The sequence below is a fragment of the Ailuropoda melanoleuca genome, chromosome 15 (genome assembly GCF_002007445.2).
Source record: "Ailuropoda melanoleuca isolate Jingjing chromosome 15, ASM200744v2, whole genome shotgun sequence".
Taxonomy (NCBI): Eukaryota; Metazoa; Chordata; class Mammalia; order Carnivora; family Ursidae; genus Ailuropoda; species Ailuropoda melanoleuca.
This window is the reverse complement of record NC_048232.1, coordinates 72,249,776-72,271,989: the sequence shown is the minus strand read 5'-3', so window position 1 is coordinate 72,271,989 and position 22,214 is coordinate 72,249,776. Positions and strand designations below refer to the sequence as shown.

At 41.4% G+C, this 22,214-nt stretch overlaps 1 protein-coding gene across 1 annotated transcript in view; it reads left to right on the top strand.

The window, feature by feature from the left end:
- The window catches only part of C15H12orf42 (chromosome 15 C12orf42 homolog), a 148,939-nt gene that overhangs the window by 84,359 nt on the left and 42,366 nt on the right, over nucleotides 1–22,214 (top strand). The window contains exon 4 of the mRNA XM_034643408.1: nucleotides 6,751–6,862. Within this exon, the coding sequence (XP_034499299.1) occupies nucleotides 6,751–6,862 (112 nt within the window). The remainder of the gene's footprint in view (nucleotides 1–6,750; nucleotides 6,863–22,214) is intronic.

Sequence of the window (22,214 nt, the reverse complement as noted above, 5' to 3'; positions counted from 1 at the left end):
AGATATTGTCGCTTAGAGAGCTAGAATAATTTCCCTAGGATCACATATCTAGTAAATGGTGGAGGCAGATTCCAACACAGGTATTATCAGTTCCAAATCCCATGATCTTGCGTACTGGGTTGTACTGTCCTATCCAACCGTACGTTAGCTTCTTTTAGTTTGTTTCCTTCGTCTTCTTTGCCGTTGTATTTCATTGGCTGGGGTAGATGGCCCTCTTTCTCCAGTCACCAGGGACCAAGCTGGATGTGTCTGGAGTTCAGGCTCCTGACATAAGAATCATCATGGAGCTAGGTACTTGCTTTGGGTGGAGATATTGGGGCAAGAAGTGTTGCCTTTACCGCTTCCAGGGATAGCAATCATAGAGAAGCCATTGATGCCTCTGGTGTTCCTGGTAAGAACTATGAGGAGGAAGCCATTTTGATCAGCTGGATGGATACTCTGAGCTATGAAATAGATGAGCACGGGGGCAAAATTTCATCTAACCTAGACAATATAGAAGAGTAAGCAGTGAGGGGTGGCTGGTTAAACATGATAGACTGATGACATCTATTCATCTCCTCTCCTTTTCCCCAGACCCCTCAGAATCAACAATAGAACAAAGCCTCCCAAATGTATGTTGCAAATGGGTCGCAGGTGGGCAGAGATAGTAATCTCTTTAGTCCTCTCAGTAGTGTTGAGGGCTGGGATAGCAGGTAAAGTCAGACCAGTTGGCCTTGGCCTTGAATAGTCTTATCCATTTACCCCAGTGTTCCCTACAAATGCTATATATTTTTTGTCTCATGGAATTTTGAAAATGATTGGGAAGCACTGCTTTAGAACAAAATGCATTCACCCACAAGATAAAAAAAACAAAGACAGAGAGAGGAGTTAACATTAAGTGAGCAATTTCAACAATTCTTTGTTGAAAGCTGTAAAATTGGCTAAAATGTGGTCACTGACCTAACAGAATGGAGTGATTCCCAACACAAGTTTATGCGGAGATCCTACAAGGAGAAGTGAATCAATTCATTCTACCCCCAAGAAAACTGGAACTTGAAGGTTTCACATAACTTCTAAAGCAGGAAACAGGCACAGGGCTTAAAACAAGGGGCTGGCAATAGTCTGGATCCACAACTCCATTTTTCCTTGGCTCACCCTGTAGAGTCAAGGTAAGGATTTATTCTCTGGCAAAATTAAGCTAGAGAGGCTCTCGACCCAGGGACACTGGGCTCAGAAATGAGGTGGAATCTCCAAATAGGGATTTCTTGAAATTTTAGGTAGTAGCCTTTGGGACCTCCAGACGCTTTTGCCTGTTCTATTCCCAGAATTCGATCAGCCAGACAAATATTTCCTGGGCCGGCATTCGGAGCATTCTTTGTGGAGAAGCCAGAGAAAAGCCCTTCACGTTCTGACATGGAGGGATCTGTCATGAGAAAGGCAGGCTTACTGTCTGATGCTGCAGTGAAGTCTTGCTCTAGGGAATCCAGAGTTTGCAGGCAGCATTTTAGTGCTTTACTATGAAATATCAATGGGTAGCCAACATTGCAAATAATTTTTTATAATTTTTAATTTTCAGAAGAATCTTTCTACTGATACAAATGTTACTCAAGCTGTTAAGAGTATTTTTATAGATGGTGACAACATTGGGATACATTTATGATAAATTGTTTTGAAATATAAATTTTAGTACATCTAGAGTCGATGATTTTTTCAGACAATTTTTCTAAAAATATTTAACTCTTCATACAAATTTGTTTTGTGTAAATCTGAATTTAATTTTAAACTTAAAATTTGTACAATGGTAGTTTCATGTTTCCTCTGACATTTCTGTCATTTGTGGAAGTCTTACAAGAAACTGAAGGTGGCTTAATGATTTTCATATAATTCAAAACATTTGTTATGCAATTCCAGGAAGATCTTCCTAACTCAATGCAAATAGGGAAGCTGGTTTTATCTCCTTACTCTGTGGCCCATTACATATATTGACAAAAGCAAAATACCTCTTTCTTTTGGTTGTAAGGGTTTGTAGCAACTATCATATTTTTCATTTTGGGGATAAGGAAAGTACCTAGGATTTTTGGACTCCGCTGATTGGAGAATGATGCCAACTAACGCAAGTGGGCATCATCCTTATCAGTATCAGTACCATCTTTGTCAGAATTATCAGTTTTACCCAGAGTGAAACAAGCCATTCCATGACCACAGACTGCATTTTAAATCCTCATATCACAAATACAGGTCCCTGGGCACCAGGCAGAACAGGCAAGGGAGTTCAGCTCACCCAATTCAAGCTGTTTTGTTTTTTTTTTTTTTTAAAGATTTTATTTATTTATTTGACAGAGAGAGAGACAGCCAGCGAGAGAGGGAACACAAGCAGGGGGAGTGGGAGAGGAAGAAGCAGGCTCCCAGCGGAGGAGCCTGATGTGGGGCTCGATCCCAGGACTCTGGAATCACGCCCTGAGCCGAAGGCAGATGCTTAACGACTGAGCCACCCAGGTGCCCCCCAATTCAAACTGTTTTACCCAAAAAGAAATTCAAGGCCGACTTGTGCTTGCCACGTTGGTAAGGTGCCACATTGGTAAGGTGGCTGTGGGAACCCCAGACTCTATGCTCTCTCACAGCCAAACCTTGAACCTGGACATCGCGACAAAAATCTCATGCTCTCCCACTGGTTCTGAATTTCAATCCCTGGAGCCAACAGAATGTAATGCACTGCTGTGCTCAGATGTGGGGATTTGCTTTATCCCTGAAGTTTGGGGGAGGCACGCATGTTAAGCACAGGGATCATGATTTGAAGTCACATGGATGCCCGAAGACTTGCTCCTGGAGGTAGAATAAAAGTATGTAGGGGCTGAAAGGGCACAAATACCTTCCCCCGTCATGGTGGTAATAGAGGCTGTAACCCTCTCTTCGGAGGAGACGTCAGCTCTGGGTTAGAGAAAGCGCTCACGCTTTATGTGTAGACCATTTATTTTCTCCTGCACTCGTCATCGGCGCTGGCCAGTCGCAATGCCTGGCTGCAGTTCGTTTCACTCTAATGCTCAGTGGGAAGAGATTAAGAGCAGTGATCAAAGTCACACAGGGCATGATGTTACTTCACCAAATGGTGGGTAATGCTTCATGTAGACGAAATAATAGTTTTATTCCGTATTTATGTTCAGATCCCTGGGCTAATATTCTGCATGGCTATTCTCAATCACAATTTGAATTTCCTCTTGCTGAAATCCCACCCTTATTTCTTGTTGTGGGTCTTTATGCTCAGTTAAAGAATGATTCTGGATTTCCCAAAATGGAGTCGAAGAGCTCTCTGCCAAGGAATACAGCTAGTGAGGAAATCCAAACCTTTCTTTCTGGACTGCAGCTGTGGTCCATTTTCATTATCATACGGGGACAAGTACGCAGTCAGAGAAGCTCCAATTTCTGTTCTCCTCTACCCGTGTCCTCTAATTACAACCGCTGCTAGGTGTCCTGAGGCTGATGCTTCCCCTACAGGTTGCCAAGAGAGAAAGAAAACACACTGTCATTGGCTACTGTACTTAGAATGGTTCCTAAACCCAAGCAAGAAAACCACAGTGATGTTGGCAAGCAAACAATTGAAAAGTACAGGTGCTGGCAGTATGCACAGCCCCAAAATCAACATGACTTGGGAGGAAAGGGGGTTGGAGAACAAAGAAAGGTGCTTTTCATTCAGAGAAATTTATTTCTTTTAAATATTTGCAATCTGCGGCCGATAGCACAGGAGGCCACTTGGCATTATTTCCCCACAAAAGGGAGGGCTGGTGGTAATGATCAGATGCTTGAGTGGCCTGTGGCGTGAGGTGCACCGTCCATCAAGAATATCAATATTGACTGTTCTTGTATCTTTGTGGTGAAAGTTTGCTCTTCTTAAACAACAACAGAAAAAGCTGGGGGTTGTGCTTTAATATATAGAGGATGGATTTGACTTCAGGCTGTAAATCAACTGCGAACAGCAAGGATTTCACAGGCGGAACTAAGTACCCCCCATCCCTGCCCAACGTTGACATGTTCAGTGTTTTAAGGAGTAAAATGTATCTGGCTCATGACATTGACTGTCTTTTCTCCATCCATTCTTTTTCTTTCCAGTTAAATCATATCTTGAAGAAGATACAATATGAATTTTATGCTATACTTCAAAATATGTTTTAAAATATACACTGATTTAGTTCACTTTGACTCAACATGTATCAATAAAGCAGCGTGTCTTATGTAGCAGGGACTGTGCTAGGCACTGGGGTGACCAAGATGGAGAAGACAGTTGCTTTTTGGTGCCTTAGTTTCCCCGGTTTGTCAAGCTTAGATCACAGCAAGAATCCTGGTCATGACCAGCCTCCTATACCATGGAAAAGATGTGATATTTTATCCTTCAGATCAAAGTGTAGCCTACATCTTTGACATGCATACAAATCAGCTGGGAACTTTGTTAGAATTCAGATTTTGATTTGGTAGGACTCAGGCCAGGCTATAGAACCTCAAGTCTTAACAAGCTCCCGAATGATGTTAATAATGCTGGTCCATGGATACACTTTGAGTAAGAAACATCTACATATTACTTGTATCAATCACCTGTATGATGCCTATGAACCACGCCCATTCCTGGGCCCCCTCTCAACTTTTTGAATCAAAATCTGCATTTTAATATGTTCTCCAGGTGATTTGTATGCACAATAAAGTTTTAGAGCCATCAATTAGTTGATAGGAAGCCATTGAATGGTTAAGAAGGTGAGTGCTATGTCTATTATTATACTTATTATTTTGGGTTTAAGAAAGAGAAGGTGAAAAGGGAATTCCACTGAGGTGAATGGTGGAAATGGGTGGAGAAGCTAAGACAGGACTGTAGCAGGGGGATGGGTCTGAAGGACATTGAGAGGGTGGGGCTGACAGAATTCGGTTATGAGTGGATCTGGGGGTGAAGAGGGTAGGAGGAGGCCATAGTGACTTTCCAGGTTCTTGTTTGGATGTCTCCATTTCTGGTTGTGCCAATAAGATGGGGAAGCAGTATGGTGTGTGGTTAAGAACGTGGGCTTGAGAGTGGCAAAGAGTAGATTTGAGACCGGTCTTCAACGCTGACTGACTTACACAGCCTTGGCAAGTTAATTTTTCATCAGCAAAACACGGGTGATGGTTGTTGTGAGGTAATATTAGCCCCATTTTGCAGAGGTAGAGCCTGAGGAGTAGAGGATAAGTTGTCTTGCTCCCACAGGTGCAGAGGAGTAGAGATGAGTTTTCCACATGGGGCCTTCCTTGTTGGGCAGTCCCTGCTCTGAACCTTTAGCTCCAAGGTTTGTCCAAGGAGAGATGCGCTCCAGTAGTTAGCGGCACTCACTCAGCCACCCAAAGTCTCTTCTCACTTCGCGTTCTCTCAAGGTCTCTTACTGTCACCTCTGAGACACCCCCTCCCTTTAAATTATAGCAAGCCCCTCCCTTTTGCTTGTCTTAGCTCATCTAAGATGATTTTCAAAAAGACTTGACTTAAGATGGAACAAATACTGTCAGAAATAAAGCAAATGCTGGCAGCAGTGGAGACTTAGAAATTTGACTCAGTCCACTGACCTTGACTCGGTTAATCTCCCATACCCTGTGGCTGGTGCAGCTGGCCTGGGCCACTGGGTTCCTGGCTCCTTTTCCACCTTTTAACAGACTATGTGTCCTCTTAAGTTTCATCCCTCCTTGGTCTGTAGTCACGGCCAAGGAAGTGTTCCTCCTCTGTTCCCTCCTAAGGCTCTCCCTCTCACCTTAAAGATTCTGGCTTGAGATACAAGGCTTCCACAGGGCATGGATGGCCTGGGGGAATATGGCGGTGGGATGAAAACCTCATCCTTCAGGTAAGATCCTATTCCTCACGCAAGCGTGGTTTGGTCTCATAGACCCAGTGGGTTGACACCACCTTGAATATATATTATCCAAACAATCATATCCAATCATATCCAAACAATCAGCATTACACACAAACACTAACAGGCAGATGGTAATGACTACATGTTTGCTGAATTGATTTCTTTCAAATTGAATTAGGCCATCCTAATTTATGACCTTATTCCTATTAATTATCCAATATCTGCCTCTTTCTCCTCTTTGTTTTCCCCTTTTATTTTTATTATTTCAAGGAGACAAAGCCCAATTTCAAACCTTCCCCTACTGCAGTCTTCTGTCGTCCTTCTCTCTACCCTATGTCTCCACTGACTGTACTTGGAATTACCCTCATCAAGACATCCCTTGGCTACGACATCTCTGCTTTCAAATCTTTGCTTTAAAGTCACCCTGTCCAAGAAGGCATCTCTTATTTATGTATATAAATTAGTATGTTATCCTCAATATTTTCCATTTCCCTTACCTTGTCTTATTTTCCTTCTTAGCAATAAAAAGTCACCACCTGATATATTATAGATGAATTTATTTTTATGTCACCTTCACTAGTATGTCAATTTCATGAGGACAGAGACTTCATCTGTTATATCCCCAGTTTCTAGAACAATATCCAGCATGTAGTATTACTCAATGAAAATTTGTTGAATGAAGAGATAAATAAGTTAATTAGCCACTTTAGTGAAATATATGGGAAGGCTGTGCATATATATTGGTAACTGGAGTCGATTGCAGTTACTTTCAGAATTATCTTATTTAAAAAATAAAGAAACAAAAAAGTTTTGAAATATCGTTCATTTATGGAAGTAAGCATGACAGGTGGCACGGATTATTTTAGGAGCTGCAGATCTAATTTTATTTTGTGTATTTCCCCCCTTTACCTTATAGCCCAGTCCTCCTCATGAAAGAGCTGCCTTACCTTGCTCCAGATTCACTGATCACATGAAGAATTTCTCTGAATCTCTTAAACTTAGAAGTTTATGTTTTCTGCACTTCCCAGGTAAATTTGGAGATAATCCCAAGAAAGACCAGAGTTTCTAAAGAAACTCTAAACTAGGTACAGGTAAAAGCATAAAGACTTTATTGAAGAACACTTGAAATATGTTCCAAATAGCAACAATAAAGAATTTATTGGCTTGTGAAGTTAGCAAATCCATGGGAGGGACTGGCTCAAAGTATGGTTGGATCCACTGTTCACTGATATTATCATGATTTTCTTTTTCTTTTCCTCCGTATTGATATAAATCTTTTTGAGTTATTTTAATGGATAGCAATAATGTTGGCAGCTACAGGTTTATATGATTCTTAGAGCTTGTAAGTTCATAAGTAGAGAGACCCTCTTTGGCCCTGCACCTTTAACAGTCCCCACCTTCTATCCACTGACTCTGCTTGGCCAAACTTGTGTCTCATGTTCATTCCTGGAACACTCAGGGCGTGTGGGAGAATAGAGCACGGGAGTCAACTTTGCTACCCCAGCATTTAGCTCTGACAGTTGCATTTAAATTACACAAAATATGTGTGTGGGTGGGGGTAGGGGGAAGGAGAATGGGAAGCACGGTTTCCCAAAATAAATTGATAAAGGACATGCAAAGAGTATAGTTTTGTGTCAAACCAAAATGATAAGTGGCTGCATTAATTATATTCTATACAGTGCTGTCACCATAAACTATTTTGACAACTTTGGACCATTTCACTGACCTGAAAGGATAAATGAATTTACATGTCCAATTTCCTAGCTAAGAGAAAACAAGTTTTTAAGGACAATTGATAAAGCAGATAACCGCTACACTCTCATTTGGACAATGTCTTAGTTTTGAATGTATTTATTTATTTACTTGTATATATATAGCAATAAAGTTTGTGGCATATATGTAGATATCAGGACTGTTTGAAAGGTTTTGTTGATTTTATACTTCCAAAGTTCTGGAGTAATGTGATTTCAATGGGATCTTGTCACATTGTGATACCCACTCAAACTTGAGTGGGTATCTTCCTCTTTTTTTTTTTTTTAACAAAAGTTAGGAAAGTGAGGTGGGGGGGGCAGAAATACATTTGCATGGCTCAAAACCCAAAATATAAACAGGTATACAGTGGAAAGTCCTATTCCCACCCTTGCTCCAATCTGCTTCATTCCCCCTCCCCCACAGGAACCTGCTTTTTTCTGGTTTCTTGGGAATCCATCCACATTTTCTCTAAGCCAATAAAAGTGTGTCCCTGAGCAAATATAAGTGTATAGGCTAGTAGCAGCATTCTAGACTTTGCTGTCTTCACGTAACACTATAACTTGGGGCTCTATACACAGCGGTGCACTGAGAGTTTCTTCTTTCATTTTTCTTGCAACTTCAGAGTATCATATGAATATACTTTAACCAGTTTCCTTTGATAAACACTAGTGATTCCTTCTCCCCTGCCAAAAATCTCAATGAAATAATTAGGATTTCATATTTTAGAGCCTTGATGGCATGTATTAAAAATTATTGAAAATTTTGACCTAGTCCACTTTTATTAGTTTTAGAGAAAGAGTAATTTAGGCTTTGTTCTAGCCAGCTAATGTAATTCAATGCCAACCCCTTAATTCTTTTTGAAATACAATGGAAGAATGGAAAATAATTGCCACTCTTAGTATCTGAAAAATGTGTGGCTTCAAGAGTCAGTGTACTAGGATTTGATGGTTGAGAGAATGGGTATAACTTTGAGACATGTCATGGTTAACAATTATACGGCTTGCTCTGATAGCTCTAAATTCCTTGTCATGTTGATATTTGTCTTAAATTTGGGGACATGAAGTCCTTAGGCATGCTGGAATTGAGGGGGCACTGAGGAGTGGGGATATGAAGACTGCAGGGACTCTTCCAGAGACAAGGGGCTCACTTGGCTGTAGGCAGGACAGAGGAGCGGCAGCATCTTGGTTCTGGGAGGTAGCAAAGAGGGCACTTGGGGTTAGGCACTTGGGAGCAGAGGAGAGTCAAACTAGTTTGGTTTGATTGCTCAGCAGTGGGGAACATTTATTTATTTATTTATTTACTCATTCATTTGCAAGGGAGTGATGTAATTTGATTGTACCCACAGTAGCCATAGACAGTGATTGAGGGGGCAGGATTATAGCCAGGAAAACCACTTTTGAGGTTATTATAATCATCTAAGTGAAAAATGGTAAGAGCAGGAACATGGCAGTGAGGTTAGAGGGAAGAAGGTAACTAAGAGAGATATTTAAGAGGTAATATCTATAGGACGTGATCATGGGTTACAGATGAGGATTGAGCGAGTGGGCCAAGTTGGGGAGGGTTATATACTCACTAAGTCATTCAACAAAGGAAGAGAGAGCACCTGTTTAATTACTGGCCCCGTGCTAGTTTCTAGAGACACAGAAGTGAGCAAGATGTACAAGGTTCCTGTCCTCTTGGGATGTGCCTTTTGAGGAAGGCAACAATTAATAAGCAAGCAAACAAATAAACAAGATGGGTGAGTTGCCTCATGCCCCTTCCTAGTCAGCTTCTCTTCTACTCCAGTCCCTGACAATGCTCCTATAGTTTTACCTTTTCCAGAATGTCATATACTTATTTGTGATAATGGTTACAATCTGTATGTGTTTGATGAAACTCATAGCTGGACACTAAAAAGAGTGAAGTTTATTTTATATAAATCATGTCTCAGTAAAACTCACATTAAAAATGCTTGTATACTCAAAATTTTTAAAAATTAGAAAAGACTAGAAGAAAAAGTGGATTAATAAATGAGAATAACTGAGATGGCAGAGGGCTGGGGGCTGTTTAAGATATGGAGGTCAAGAAAACTGTCTCTGAAGAAGTGACATTCAGCCCAAGATTTGTGTATTTCATGTGTTCAGAAAAGAAAAAAAAAAGAGACCAGTGTGGCTAGAATATAGTTAATAAAGAAGAGAGCTGTATAAATTAAGATTGAGAGGCAAGCAGAGTCCATATTGTAAAGAGCATTTTAGGTCACACTGAGGGGCTTTGGATTTTATCCTAAATGCTGTGGGAAGCCATGGAGATTTTAAGTGGAGCTGTACGATCTTCTGATTTACTTTTTAAAATGATTCCGATGTGGTTGTTTGGATAATTAATTATAAAGGGGACAAGTGAGGAAGCAGGGAGACCAATTAGGAGACTATAGTAGAAATCCAAGTGAAAGATGAAGGGGAACCAGATGGCAGTAATGGCAGTGAGGATGGGAACAGGTGGGTGGAAGTTAGAAATAAATTGTAGGTGGAAAAAACCAATAAGCCTGCTGACGGTTAGGATATGGGGATAAGGGACAGGTAGGAATCCAGAATGATTCTCACTTCTTTGGCTTGAACCAACTGGATGATGGTACTCTCACTTACCGGGTTGGAGAATTACTGAGTGAGGACCTGTTTTAGGGAGAAAAGTAAGGAGTAGAATAAGAGCTTATTTCTGTCCTACTCAGTCACAAAGTTTGCGAGATTTTGGAGATTGCCATCTTGATCAGTCTAGAGCAATCACTTTCACCCTTGAAATGGCTTCTCACAGATATTGCCTCTCAACCCACTGCTTCTTGAATAACTCCAGTAATCTTACATCCCTGGGATCTTTCAAGTTTCTATTCTTATGACATGACTAAGGAAAATCCACAAAATTACAAAAATGGCCACAATAATTCATTGTACCCCTAAAGGTATGCCTCTTTGAAATATGTCTTTTTAAATCCTCCTATGAAGAGGTGGAGTTCATTTCTCTACTCCTTGAATCTGTACTTGGCCACATTATTTGTTTTGGCTAATGGAATCTTAGGAAATATGGCATAAATAGAAAATTGGAAAGTGCTTGTATATTGAGGCTTGCCTCTCTCACCGCAGGGAACTCTTCCATCATTCCATAAATGAGTTCAGGCTATCCTACTGGATGATAAGGAACTTGAGGCTGTCACCCCAGCTAACACTATGAGTGGACCATCAGCCTTTGATTCTCCTCTCCTGGCTATGATCATGAAGTCAGGTCCAGGCCCAGGCTGATGGCAATGGCCAAAGAAGGACCTTTTGGAGTCCTGATTGGCCTGAAAAACTGGGACCTTCCCTTCAGCAGACAGGTGTGACATTTCTCGTAACATACCTAACCCTTTGGCTAAAAGCAACAAGTACACATTTACTAAAATATAACAAGAAAGAATTAGAGTGCTAGTTTTGCTTCAAATGAACCAAACCCAAGTGGCATGAAGAGAAAAAGGAAGCTAAACCCATTTTCTTATCAGCTGAGCAGAAGTGAGCAAAGGTGACAGTTCTAATGGACCCGAAGAGACACAGACATTCAAATGGGCATGTTTATAGATGTTTTATTTCTTTGTGACTTAGAATAAGGCTCTGAACTGGAGGAAACATTATGAAGTCCTGAGGAGGTTGTAAGGAAGTCTTGAGAGTAGATGACCTGTTGAAGACGGGAGAAATTCTGGGGGCTGAGATTAGAACTCAAAGAAATAGTATTTAAGGAACATGCATGGGAGGGGAACTGAGAAGGTGTGTGGTCTAGAAAGGTGAGAAAGAAGCAGGAGTCAACAAGAGGCACTGTGGCTAGGAGTGCCCAGTCTGCCCTTAGATTTTTGAGTTTGCATTCCAAATTAACCAATGACTAGCTGTATAACCTTGGGCAAGTCTCTCAACCTCTCTTTACTTTAGCTTTCCTAAGTTAAAATGGGGGGATACCAATATATTTAACTCCTAAGGTTTATTGTGAGGGGTGAGTATCACAAAATGTTCGAGTTTTTGGGACAGTGCCTGGCCCATACTACATGCCCAGTAATCATGAGCATTACTGGTATGACAATCAAAGGACGTGATGGGTTTTAAAAGAAGGGGGAGGTTAGCTGGCATCAAATACTAAGGAAAGACAAATAAGAAATGCACTAAGAATGCTCATTTTATTTAATAAGTAGGATGTCTTGGGAACACTGGAAAGAAAAGTTTTTGCAGAGTCACAGGGCTCAAAGTAGGCTGCTGAGACTGGAGGCATAAGGAAGAAGTGAGACCACCAGTGATCCAAGCCTGGCTCCCTCATTGGCTGTGTGACCACACACAAGCCACCTAACCTCTCTGGATTAGTCTCTTCTGCTATAAACCAAAAGGAGGAGGACACTCAGTGATCTGTTCTCCATTTTGAAATATTTTTCAATCAACCAATGGGAACTTAGATGGTCATCCAGCAGAATGTGGTAGAAGTGTTTTTTTTTTATTTTCAAATGGGAGGGTTGATGACCTGCCAAAGTTTATGGTCTCCCCCTTCTCGTTTTCCTTGGTGCTCTTCCTTTCAGAGCCAGACACATACACCAATATGGGTATAAATGCAGACAAGAGTGTGGGCACGTCTGTGTGTACCCACAAACACAAATCCTGCTGTCCTGAGACCCATAAGACAAGACAGTACATAAGCAGATTATGCCACAGACCACAGATTCACCCACCACTTACTAAAAACCTACCATGTTCTGGGTGCGCTGCTAGGTGTTAGGGATACCTATCCTGGGGATAAATCCATCAGGATGATTGTCCTTAAAGATCTTATAGTTGAATGGGAAGATTAGGAATTTACCAAAGGACAAGGTAGCTGACTGGTAATGAGATCTACAATACAATTCAACAAATATTTATTTAATGCTAACTCGTTGGCAACCACTGTACTAGGTATTGGGGAAAGCCCTGAGAAAAAGGAGAGTGTAAAATTATTTCTAATAGAGAAGTCTCATAAACTTTCAGTTTTTTAATGAGGTCCATCAGTTGATAGTCCCCAGGTGATCTCAACATGTCACCTGGGAGGTTTGCTGCTGGCCTCAGTCTGGGCAGTAGAGTAAGGGAACTGTGGAAAGAGGGGGGGATGGGACAGGGGAATGAGATGACACTTCCCATGTCCCTAGGTGTGCTTTCGGAAGGTTTCTGTATTACTACCCCATACCACCGTTCTGTTGGCTCTAATATCAGCCTCGACACAATGCATTGTCTGGAAAAGTCTCACCAAGATTGGAGACTCCTGTGTTACAGACCATAGGGATTTCCTGGAGAAGACTCATTTCTGCTCTTCCCAGGTAGAATAGGAAAAGAGGAAATGGCTTCCAAATGTCTTATTTCGTCCAGACATATCTCCTGCCAGTTTGCAGAATCACATCATAGCCGACCACATGTGGGTGAAGCTGATTGGGTCTAGCAGGGACAGCTTCCTCTGTTTTCCTGAAACTCTCTTGCTCTTTCTTTGCCATATCCAAAGGCTCTCATTTCCTCTCCTACTAAAACTAGTGAGAAAACTCTCGGATTCTGACAGGACTCTTTCCCGCCACTTACCCTGGTGAAGAAATGCTGGCTCTCACTGGAACCTTAAATGCTCTCTACCTTTCTCACCACTTTCTTGCAAAGAGCTTGGAGTGGGATTTACCATCCACCCATCCCTTGGTGAAAATCACTTTCCATGAGTTGACGGAAATCGGCATTTGGGGCAATTTCCAGTTGTTTGGCTTTTGAGAGGAAACAGTGCAAATATAAACCCAGGGCTTAGTTCTTGGGAAATTCAGGAAGCGTCTTGCAGAAGAGGAGGGGGAGAAGGGCATTTGTCAAAGTGCCTGCGCTGCTAGTCCTCATATAAATGCTCTTTCTCCTTTGTTCCCACCGGACTCTGAAGAATACAACTCAAGCACAAAGCAGAGGAGGCACTGGCAAGTGAACGCAACAGTGTTTTCTAATCCGAGTGGATCAAAACCACGCAAGTTTTGATTCTGCAAAGAGTCTTCCTTAGCATGCTGGATTAATCCCATGGATTAATAAGACACAGTCACCTCCGCTCACTGGTGCCTCCTAGCCTTTGTACTTGCCCTCCGCCTCCCCCTTTGCTTTTTAAAATTCTGTGGAACTCTGAAAGAACAAAAGGCATTTTCTATGAGTATCCCGGCCAATGGTCCATTGGTTCAACCCGCCTGGAAGGTAGGCTCTCTGAATTTCTCAGTTGTGTGGAACTCTTGTTTGAGCCTATATGGCGACCTCTGTGCCTTGGGGAGAACTCAGGGTGTCTTTTGGACCCTACACTTGGCATAGTTTGCTGTGAGTGAAAATAGCGCACTGCAGTTCTTTACCTGTAAACAAGAGCAAAGGCTACATCAAAGGCATTTCATGTGTGCTGGAGGATATTAGATAAGGGCTTGGTGAGGGACGTGTGTGTTGGTCTCAATTCTATTTCGCCTGTTTAACATTCACGAACCCAAGCCTCCCTGTCTTCTGGGATAAGATCAGTCAGCCTGTGTCTAAGTCAACAACAGCTAAAGCTTGAGGACTGTGACTACGGTGCCAGACATCGTTTTACCTCTTCACCTGAAGTATTCACTTCATCCTCACAGAGACCTTAGGAGGCGTCATGGTGTTATTTCTATTTCCCGAAACAAGAACTGGGACCAGAGATGTGCAGCATCTGACTGGAGTTCATGCCACCGCTGAGTGGTGTAGCTGAGATTGTGCAGATCCAGCATCCTCCCAAGTTGTGATCCTAACCATGGTCCCTCCCTGCCTAAAGCCGGTTCCTTCAAGCCTTGGTAAATGGTGCCTTCTTCCAGGAGAGAGATTCCTAGGCTATGTTGGAACACGCCTTCATGAATTGTGCCTTTTTCAAAATGATAACATGGCAGACAATTTCCTATTTCAGCCCCAGCTCATAGCTACCATCATTAGGTGGAAAACCCTGATGAACCTCATAGGGAAAGACAACAGAGGGGAAAATGGTTGGAGAATAGGGAGCAGCTAGTAAATGCAAGAAAAAGCAATGTCTTGAAAGGGACGGGCACATACAGACACTTCGGCACCTTGTGCTTATTGTTCTAGTGCCATTATGATGTGGTGAAGGGACTTGGTTTTACTCTTCAGAGTCTGTCTCTTGTACGGCCCCCTCCTCCCTCACCTTCCCTCCAGAGGAAGAATTCTTTCTTTTTCCTCAGTCCACTTGGTCTCTTCTTCAAATTTATCAGCAAAGAAGAATTCTGCCCTCACTGATTAGCTCCTTGACTTTCAATATCAGACCAGGGTAATGGTGAGTGAAGAAGCAGGAAAGTAGCAAGGACAAGAGAAGAAGAAAAATGATGGTGTGGAGGGGGGCCAAGAGGAAAGGGCAGGGAGCCTGTGGTGCCAGCTGGTGTGAAGGGGGGCTTTGGGGGTCTGGGGGTAGGGCAGCATGGTGGGGGGGATATGGGGACAGCTGCTATTTATACAGGAGAGAGAATGACGGGAGAAAAAGGGCAAAGAAGGGGCAGAATGGGGGGAGGGGGAGAGGGAGAAAATAAGGAAGAATGGGGGGAAGAGGCTTTCAAGGAATTTGTTGTGCCTTATGAATCTAGACTTCCTTCAGTATTTTTGAAATAGACTGAAATTAAGATGCAAATTGATCTTCAATAATCATTAGACAACAGTTAAATTTACTTTATTGAGACTTCTAGTCACATCTAGGCAAGAAGGGGCCACAGGTGGGCTCCCCTCCTTAGGGGTTACTCATCTTAAAATCTCCAGGTTGTGGGCACATGCACTATCCTTTTCTTGGTCCAACTTGAACCCCATTGCTAGAAGATGTGGACCATGCCAGTTGTTTCTCTTTGCACATATATGGTGTAGCTGATTTATCTCTTCACTTTTGATTCAAAATAATATTTGGTGAGTGCCTACTCTGTGCAAACCAGTACCAAACAAGACATAGTTCTTGGCATTTAGAACTGGCTTTCTAGGGGAGGATGCAGAAAATAAGCCACTAAAATATATAAACAACATAATTACGGATTGTGCAAAAAAAAAATAGTAGAAATAAACTTGGAGCAATTCCCTGCAAAAGTGACAGTTAAATCTGGATCTGAAAGATAAAAAGGACCTAGTTACGTGAAGAGCTCTGGGAAGAGAAGTATGCTACTAATTTTTGGGAAAATGCCTTGGAAATACATTTTTAATAAGAGTTCCTCACATCTCTATTTTTTTTTTAAATCAAAGTCTTCAGAAAGATCAATAGAACTTACCCAACCTGAACGAAAGAAAGAAAAGAACATTCTAGTTGTTATGTGGGACAATGACCAAAGTGTTCGCATTTTTATTGTTGGAGGCCCAGAAGGCGAGGAGGAAGAGTGGGACTGAAGAAGCATTTGGAGGAATAAAGGCTGGAAACATCCTAAATTTGGTGAAAAACATAAACCCACACATTTAAGAAGCTGAGAGAATCCCAAATAGATTAAAAAAAAATCCACATAAAAACACATCCAAATTAAACTTCTGAAAATTGAAGATAAAATCAGTGTATTCTGTTACCCTAAAACCGCTGGTATAAATTTTAAAAAGTGAAGACTTAGTGTCTTAGGGGCAGGGAAAAAATGATAACTGGTTTTATCAGTAGGACACAGCAAGAAATATTTGACACAGTTGAAAGGGTTTTACAGAAAATAAGTTAATGAAAGGGATAATATGCAGGAAGGAGTCTCACCTATCTTGAAAGGCATGACATATTTATCTTCTGAGGAAAGATTTTAATCTCTCTGTACCTTTTCCTCCCACTGTAACATGCAGATAATAATAGGATCCTATTTTAGTAGCTACCTTAAATATTTTACAAAATATTCTCCCATCTGTATTTCTATGATGGAAATTTTATACAAAAGGTGCATTTTGACTTTTCCTTCAAACAAGGAAGTTAGCAAACCATGCTTAATCCCAGTGCCCCTTAACTTCCCGGTCTTCAGTTATAGAACTTGGAATACTATTTTTAGTAAATATTTTATTTAATTAATTATGAATGCATTGATTTTAATTCAATTATATAGCTCCTCTTGCATCTGAATCATATTATTTACCACAATCCTTTAAAGCTAATCTATGTGGTTTTATTTTTTTTTTCTATGTCCACCCTCAGCCTTCTGCTAACTCTCATTTTTAATTCTTACTCTAGATTAATTTTTCCATTTATTAGGGACATTTTCAAGTAAAATTTTAAAGGAACACGTTTACTTGTTTTTTGGGTTTTTTTTTTTTCAATTACAGAAACAGTGAACTTCTTGTTTGTCCTGCACATCAGTATTCTTTAAAATCCAACGAGCAGAAGCCTGCCAAGCCCAGTGTGGGCTTGAATTAGTTCCCCCCATGTTAGTAAGACAGCCTCACCTTCCAGAAGAAGAGCAGCTCTCCTGTGTGTGGATATCTTCATGAGCAAACTCTTCTCGCAACCCCCCTCAGACTTGCCTGCCAGTCTCTTTCCGTTGAACTAAGTCACATGTCCTCCCCTCGACCGATCACCGTGGCCGGAATGAGATTACCATTAATAGGGATTTTCCCCTGAGCTGGGGCCAGGGCTACTTCTCGGAGGTGCGGATGCCTCAATGAAAGGCGGCTTCTGTTTGTAGAGATCATGGTTTCTACGGCACCAACAGTGTCTGCTGCATCTCCCTTACTCTGGATTTTTTTTTTTTTTTGTAATGTTGGTTATTCCATTTAGTCATCCAAAGAAGATCTTGATTTTGCTATCGGACATTTAATTTACTTGGGATTGTTCCTCATCTCACCCTGCTCTGTCTTGTCTCTGCTTACTGGTCTTTGCCAGTCATGCTGTTGTTTGTATCTCATCCTGTTCTTTTGCTGATTTCTGTTCCTGTCCAGTAAGGCTGTATCTTTCCATTAAGTATGCCAACCTTGGTGTTGTTTGTTTGTTCTTTCCTGACTCAAAAATCATTTCATCTTTCTCCATCAAACACTTTTATGTTCCTTCCATATTTGAAGCTCCCTCTCCAAAAATCTCTTACGTTGTCCAGAGCAAGGGTGCCTCCCTTCATGTTCATTCCCTACCCTGAGCCCCAGACCATCCATGCAGCTTGATAACTGGATCGACCATCTCATCTTTCATCATAGAACTGGATGGAATGCACAAGTCTTCAAGCCAGTCCTGCTTCTATGCAGCTGTCAATACGATCTTCTGAAACCCTTCACGTCAGCTCTCTCTTACTCAGCATCTTTCAGTGGCTTCTTCTTAAAAGGATGGTCTGGTTGCAAGATTCTGCCTCTCACTGGCCTGTCTGTGTCTACATTGCCAAGCTCTGTTTTTGAAATTTCCCAAAATGATTGGTTGTGGGTTTTTTGTGAGCCTTTGGGATGATGCATTCTCTCCTTCATTTTGCTGTGTGTAACTACATTTCCATTTTATATAACATTAGATGAATTCAGTTTGTCATCTTTGAGTGAGCGGGAACCTCTGGTCCGGTGCTTTCTAGAAGACATGATGTACAAGTGTCATTTGCCTCTGTCCATTATCCACTTGGAAGTTGTTAGAATCTTTTTCAGGCCTACTGCTGGAAAGTAAGGTGATGGTACAGGGCCAGACCTGTTCCCAGGTTTAGCCTCCACTGTAACCCTAACCCGACCTCCACCCAGCACTGCTTTCCCATGAGAAGCTGGCACTTCCTGCCCACTGCCTGATTCTCTGGTACTCGTGGATGATACGAAGGATTACACTCCAGTGAGCATTGTTCCCATGCTCTTCTCTAACCTAACACTCGGGATGGAGGATCTATACCTTTTGGGATAAACTGTACATCTGCTACTGTCCCTCTGTCCCTCATATGTCCAAGCGGGGTGTTGGGCAGGGATTGGAAAAACACATGGCCTGCCTCAAAAATCACTGGGTATGGTACGTAGAGGTGGCTATGCTTTGTTGTTGTTGTTTTTATTTTTATCTTGGCCACAGACCCTTGTAATCTGGGCTGGTTGGGGAGGTGGGCAACTGGATGAGGCAAAGCATCTTCCTCCCATTTTCCCATGAGCTGGGCCCTTTTTGCTAATCTTCTAAAGTGTGGATATGGTCTTGGCAGTTCTCTTTCCATGTCATTCTTCATAAAAATGCCCCTTAGAATTCATCATGGAGCGTCTCGCAGACTTAGAGTTAGTAAAATGTGCGGAGAAGCTGCACCTGGGAACAAGGGCTGGAAGTTCACACCATACTTCCAATAATGGATTTTTCACTTGGTAATATGGAGATTATAGAATTTTAGCCACATAACCTTATTTACATTTCATAGCATCCATACAAGTGGCAATTACAAGAGATGGCACAGACTGTCGTGGCGCTGTGATGTCAGCTCTGGGATGGGCTGACAACAGCTCTTCCATACTTCTCATCACTTGGTACATCATTTCATTTTTTAACATGGAGCTTATGGCCTCTTCCTCTCCCCGTTAATGCTATGAATAAGACTACACAGAAAAGCAAGAGTGAAATTTTGATGTTATGTAGTTTGAAACTTATCTTCATTCATAAATACCTTGTGACCTAGTCTTTGCTTCAGCCTGCGGCTTTGTCAAGATGGTACCTGACTTGATAACAGAATTCCCAGGAGCAATGTCACAGAGCATCTGGATACAGGAGGCCTATTTGGGGAAGCCGTGTCAGTTGCTGAGGGCTTCTGCCTGGAATGGCCAAACCACTGGAAACAGATGCATTCGTGTAGGAGTGCCTCCTGAATTCACACTGAGGCTTCTAGAGAGGAATAAACATTCTTTCCCAGCTACATCTGGTAGAGGCTCACTTGATTTCAACATTCTCTAGCATGGTGTACAGATGATTTATAAAAAGAAAGCTCTGTTACACAGTTGACCCTTGAACATGGGTTTAAACCACATGGGTCCGCTTATATGCAATGAAAAAAAGTAAATACATTACAGTACTGGAAATTTATTTTCTCTTCCTTATGATTTCCTTAATAACAATTTCTTGTGCTAGCTTATTTTATCGTAAATATACAGTATATAATACATAAACGTACAAAATATGTGCTAATTGACCATTTATGGTATTGGTAAGGCTTCTGGTCAACAGTAGGCTATTAGTAGTTAAGTTTTTGGGGAGTCATGAGTTACATACAGATTTTGACTGTGCAGGGATTGGTGCTCCTAGTGCCCATGCTGTTCAACGGTCAACTATACACGGTTAAGTGCTAATGTTTATAGTGTTTATCCATTCATGCACCACGGTTACATGCTGCAATGAATGAAGGTACATTAGCCCATAGTTATATCAGCAATAACATATTATTTATTTAAAGATTTAACCTTTGACAATTTTTTTGATGTTTAAACATCATTTTATTTTATTTATTTATTATTTATTTATTTTTTGCTTAAGTTCAATTAGCCAGTATAGTACATATTTAGTTTTTGATATAATGTTCAATGATTCATTAGTTGCATGTGGGACCCAGTGCTCATCACATCAGGTGCCCTTCTTCTTGCCGAGTTACCTTTGACAAATTTTAATTTAATATTTGATGGAGTGTGATTAAGGAAAGTGTTTACTGTCAAAATGTGGAGGATTATTATAGGCTTCCTCTGTATTTTGAAAACAACAGGATTTGCTTTCAATGTCTTTCCTTGTCACTTCACGTTGGAGGAATCTAATTACTAGAATACAATGCAAACATTTCTACTATGAAAAATTCATTGCAGAAAGTGTGGCCAAAACAGTGAGAATTCTCGGATCCTCCTAACTTAACAAAACTTATCATTGTTTCGAAGACTTATTTAGACTGTCCCCATAGGCATAGGTATTATCATAGGGTTTCAATCATAGAAAATGTATGACTCTATATAATGCTTTAACTTACCATCACATCATTTTTCTATAAAGCCTCATAGTTCAGCTCAACAAACATTTTTACATATTCTTGTAATGGCTCAACGATTTACTCAGTTGACCTACTATCATTGAATTAAGCATTTCTCCCTTATGGGACATACAGGTTGCTTTTACTCATTTTTTTCCTTTCATGAATAACTTCAAAATGCTTGCCTCGATAGAATTCAAGCACCACATTAACGTCAACTATTGCCCTTGCTGTATATTTAATAGGAATGTCAGCAAGAATAACCCCAGTGAAGCATCCAAAATTTACAAAGTTCTGAACAGAGGCAAACATAATTCCATCATTTGCTGATTTACTAGCTTAATCTGCAAATGTGGTGACATTAAAAGCACTGCTGGGTTCTGCAAGGTGCTGGGATTACAATAAACTAATAGTAGTAGTAATCCTGAAAATAAGAACAACAATATCAACAATGGTAGTAGTGATAAGAACAGCAACTAAAATTTATGGAGCACTTTATGCTGAGTGCTCTTCTAAATGCCTTAAGTATACAAACTCATTTGACTCTCACAGCAACACTATGAGTAAGATGCCATTATATATATTATATATATATAATATATATATAATATAATATATATATATATAACAAAGTCAGGTGACAAGGTCACAGTTCTTATAAAACTCAAAGCACAGACTTAAACCCAACTTTGCTGGACCCCAAAGTTGCTGAAAGGAGCTTACCTGGGACTGAGACTATTGTGGTGGAACCAAAATCCAGGGACATCAAATGATTTACCCAGAGCTACCTCATGAGCAGTAGGAAATCCCAGATTGGAACCCATCTCCTTTCTCCTAGGCCCATGCCCTTTCGAGCACCCTGCTGTGCTTTCTATTATCTTTTCCAGGGTTGCTCGCTTGCACTCGCTCTCTCTCTCTCCTTCTTACTCCATGCACACCTGCCTCCGTCAGCTTCTGTAGACCAGCTTCCTCTGCTGTACTTGTGCTTGAACTATCACAGACAGTCCCGAGTGTGCCCTCATCCCCGGGTCCACCAGACTTTAAGGCCAGCTGACTTAGCCCCTGGGTCTGGATTTCAGATTTCTGAGAGTGGAAGTCTGATTGGTCCAATTTGGGCCAGGATTAGCCAACCACCTGTGTTGGGTGAGTGTGTGTCACATGGTTCAAGGCTGTGGTGAGCCTGTTTCTCTCAGAAGGGGATATGGGCAGCAAAGTGGGTTTATTGCTGACTGGAATCAGATAGGAAAACCCAAAGCTTTCCCAGTAGAGGAATGGGGCTGTGTGGTCCTTGCCACCTACGAGTGCTTTCATCGGTCAGCCCACGGAGTTCTCATATACTGTTCTTCATGGAAGACTTCAGTGTCCATTGGCTCCGGCATCATCCTGAGCATTTCAGCGTGGCCCCCTTTGTGCCATGAGAACACAGCTTGGGGAAGTTTGAATTAGATTAATTTTCATCTTTGTGGATGAGGTCAGGAGGACTTCTTTATCTTGATCCGAGACCCAGCTGCCCCATCTTCCCTCTTTATTTGTATCACAAAGATGAAAATGGTTGAAAACAATTTTATACAAATACAGGAGGGGCCTCTGATGCATGGCCTTTCCCTGTTTTGGTCGCATCAGCTGACAACTGGTAACATGCCTGCGCCTAGCTACTATTCCTTGTCCAGATTTAAAGATGAAAAAGATTAAAATCTTTCCTTCCGGAGATGTACATTCAGGGCACATGGATACACTAA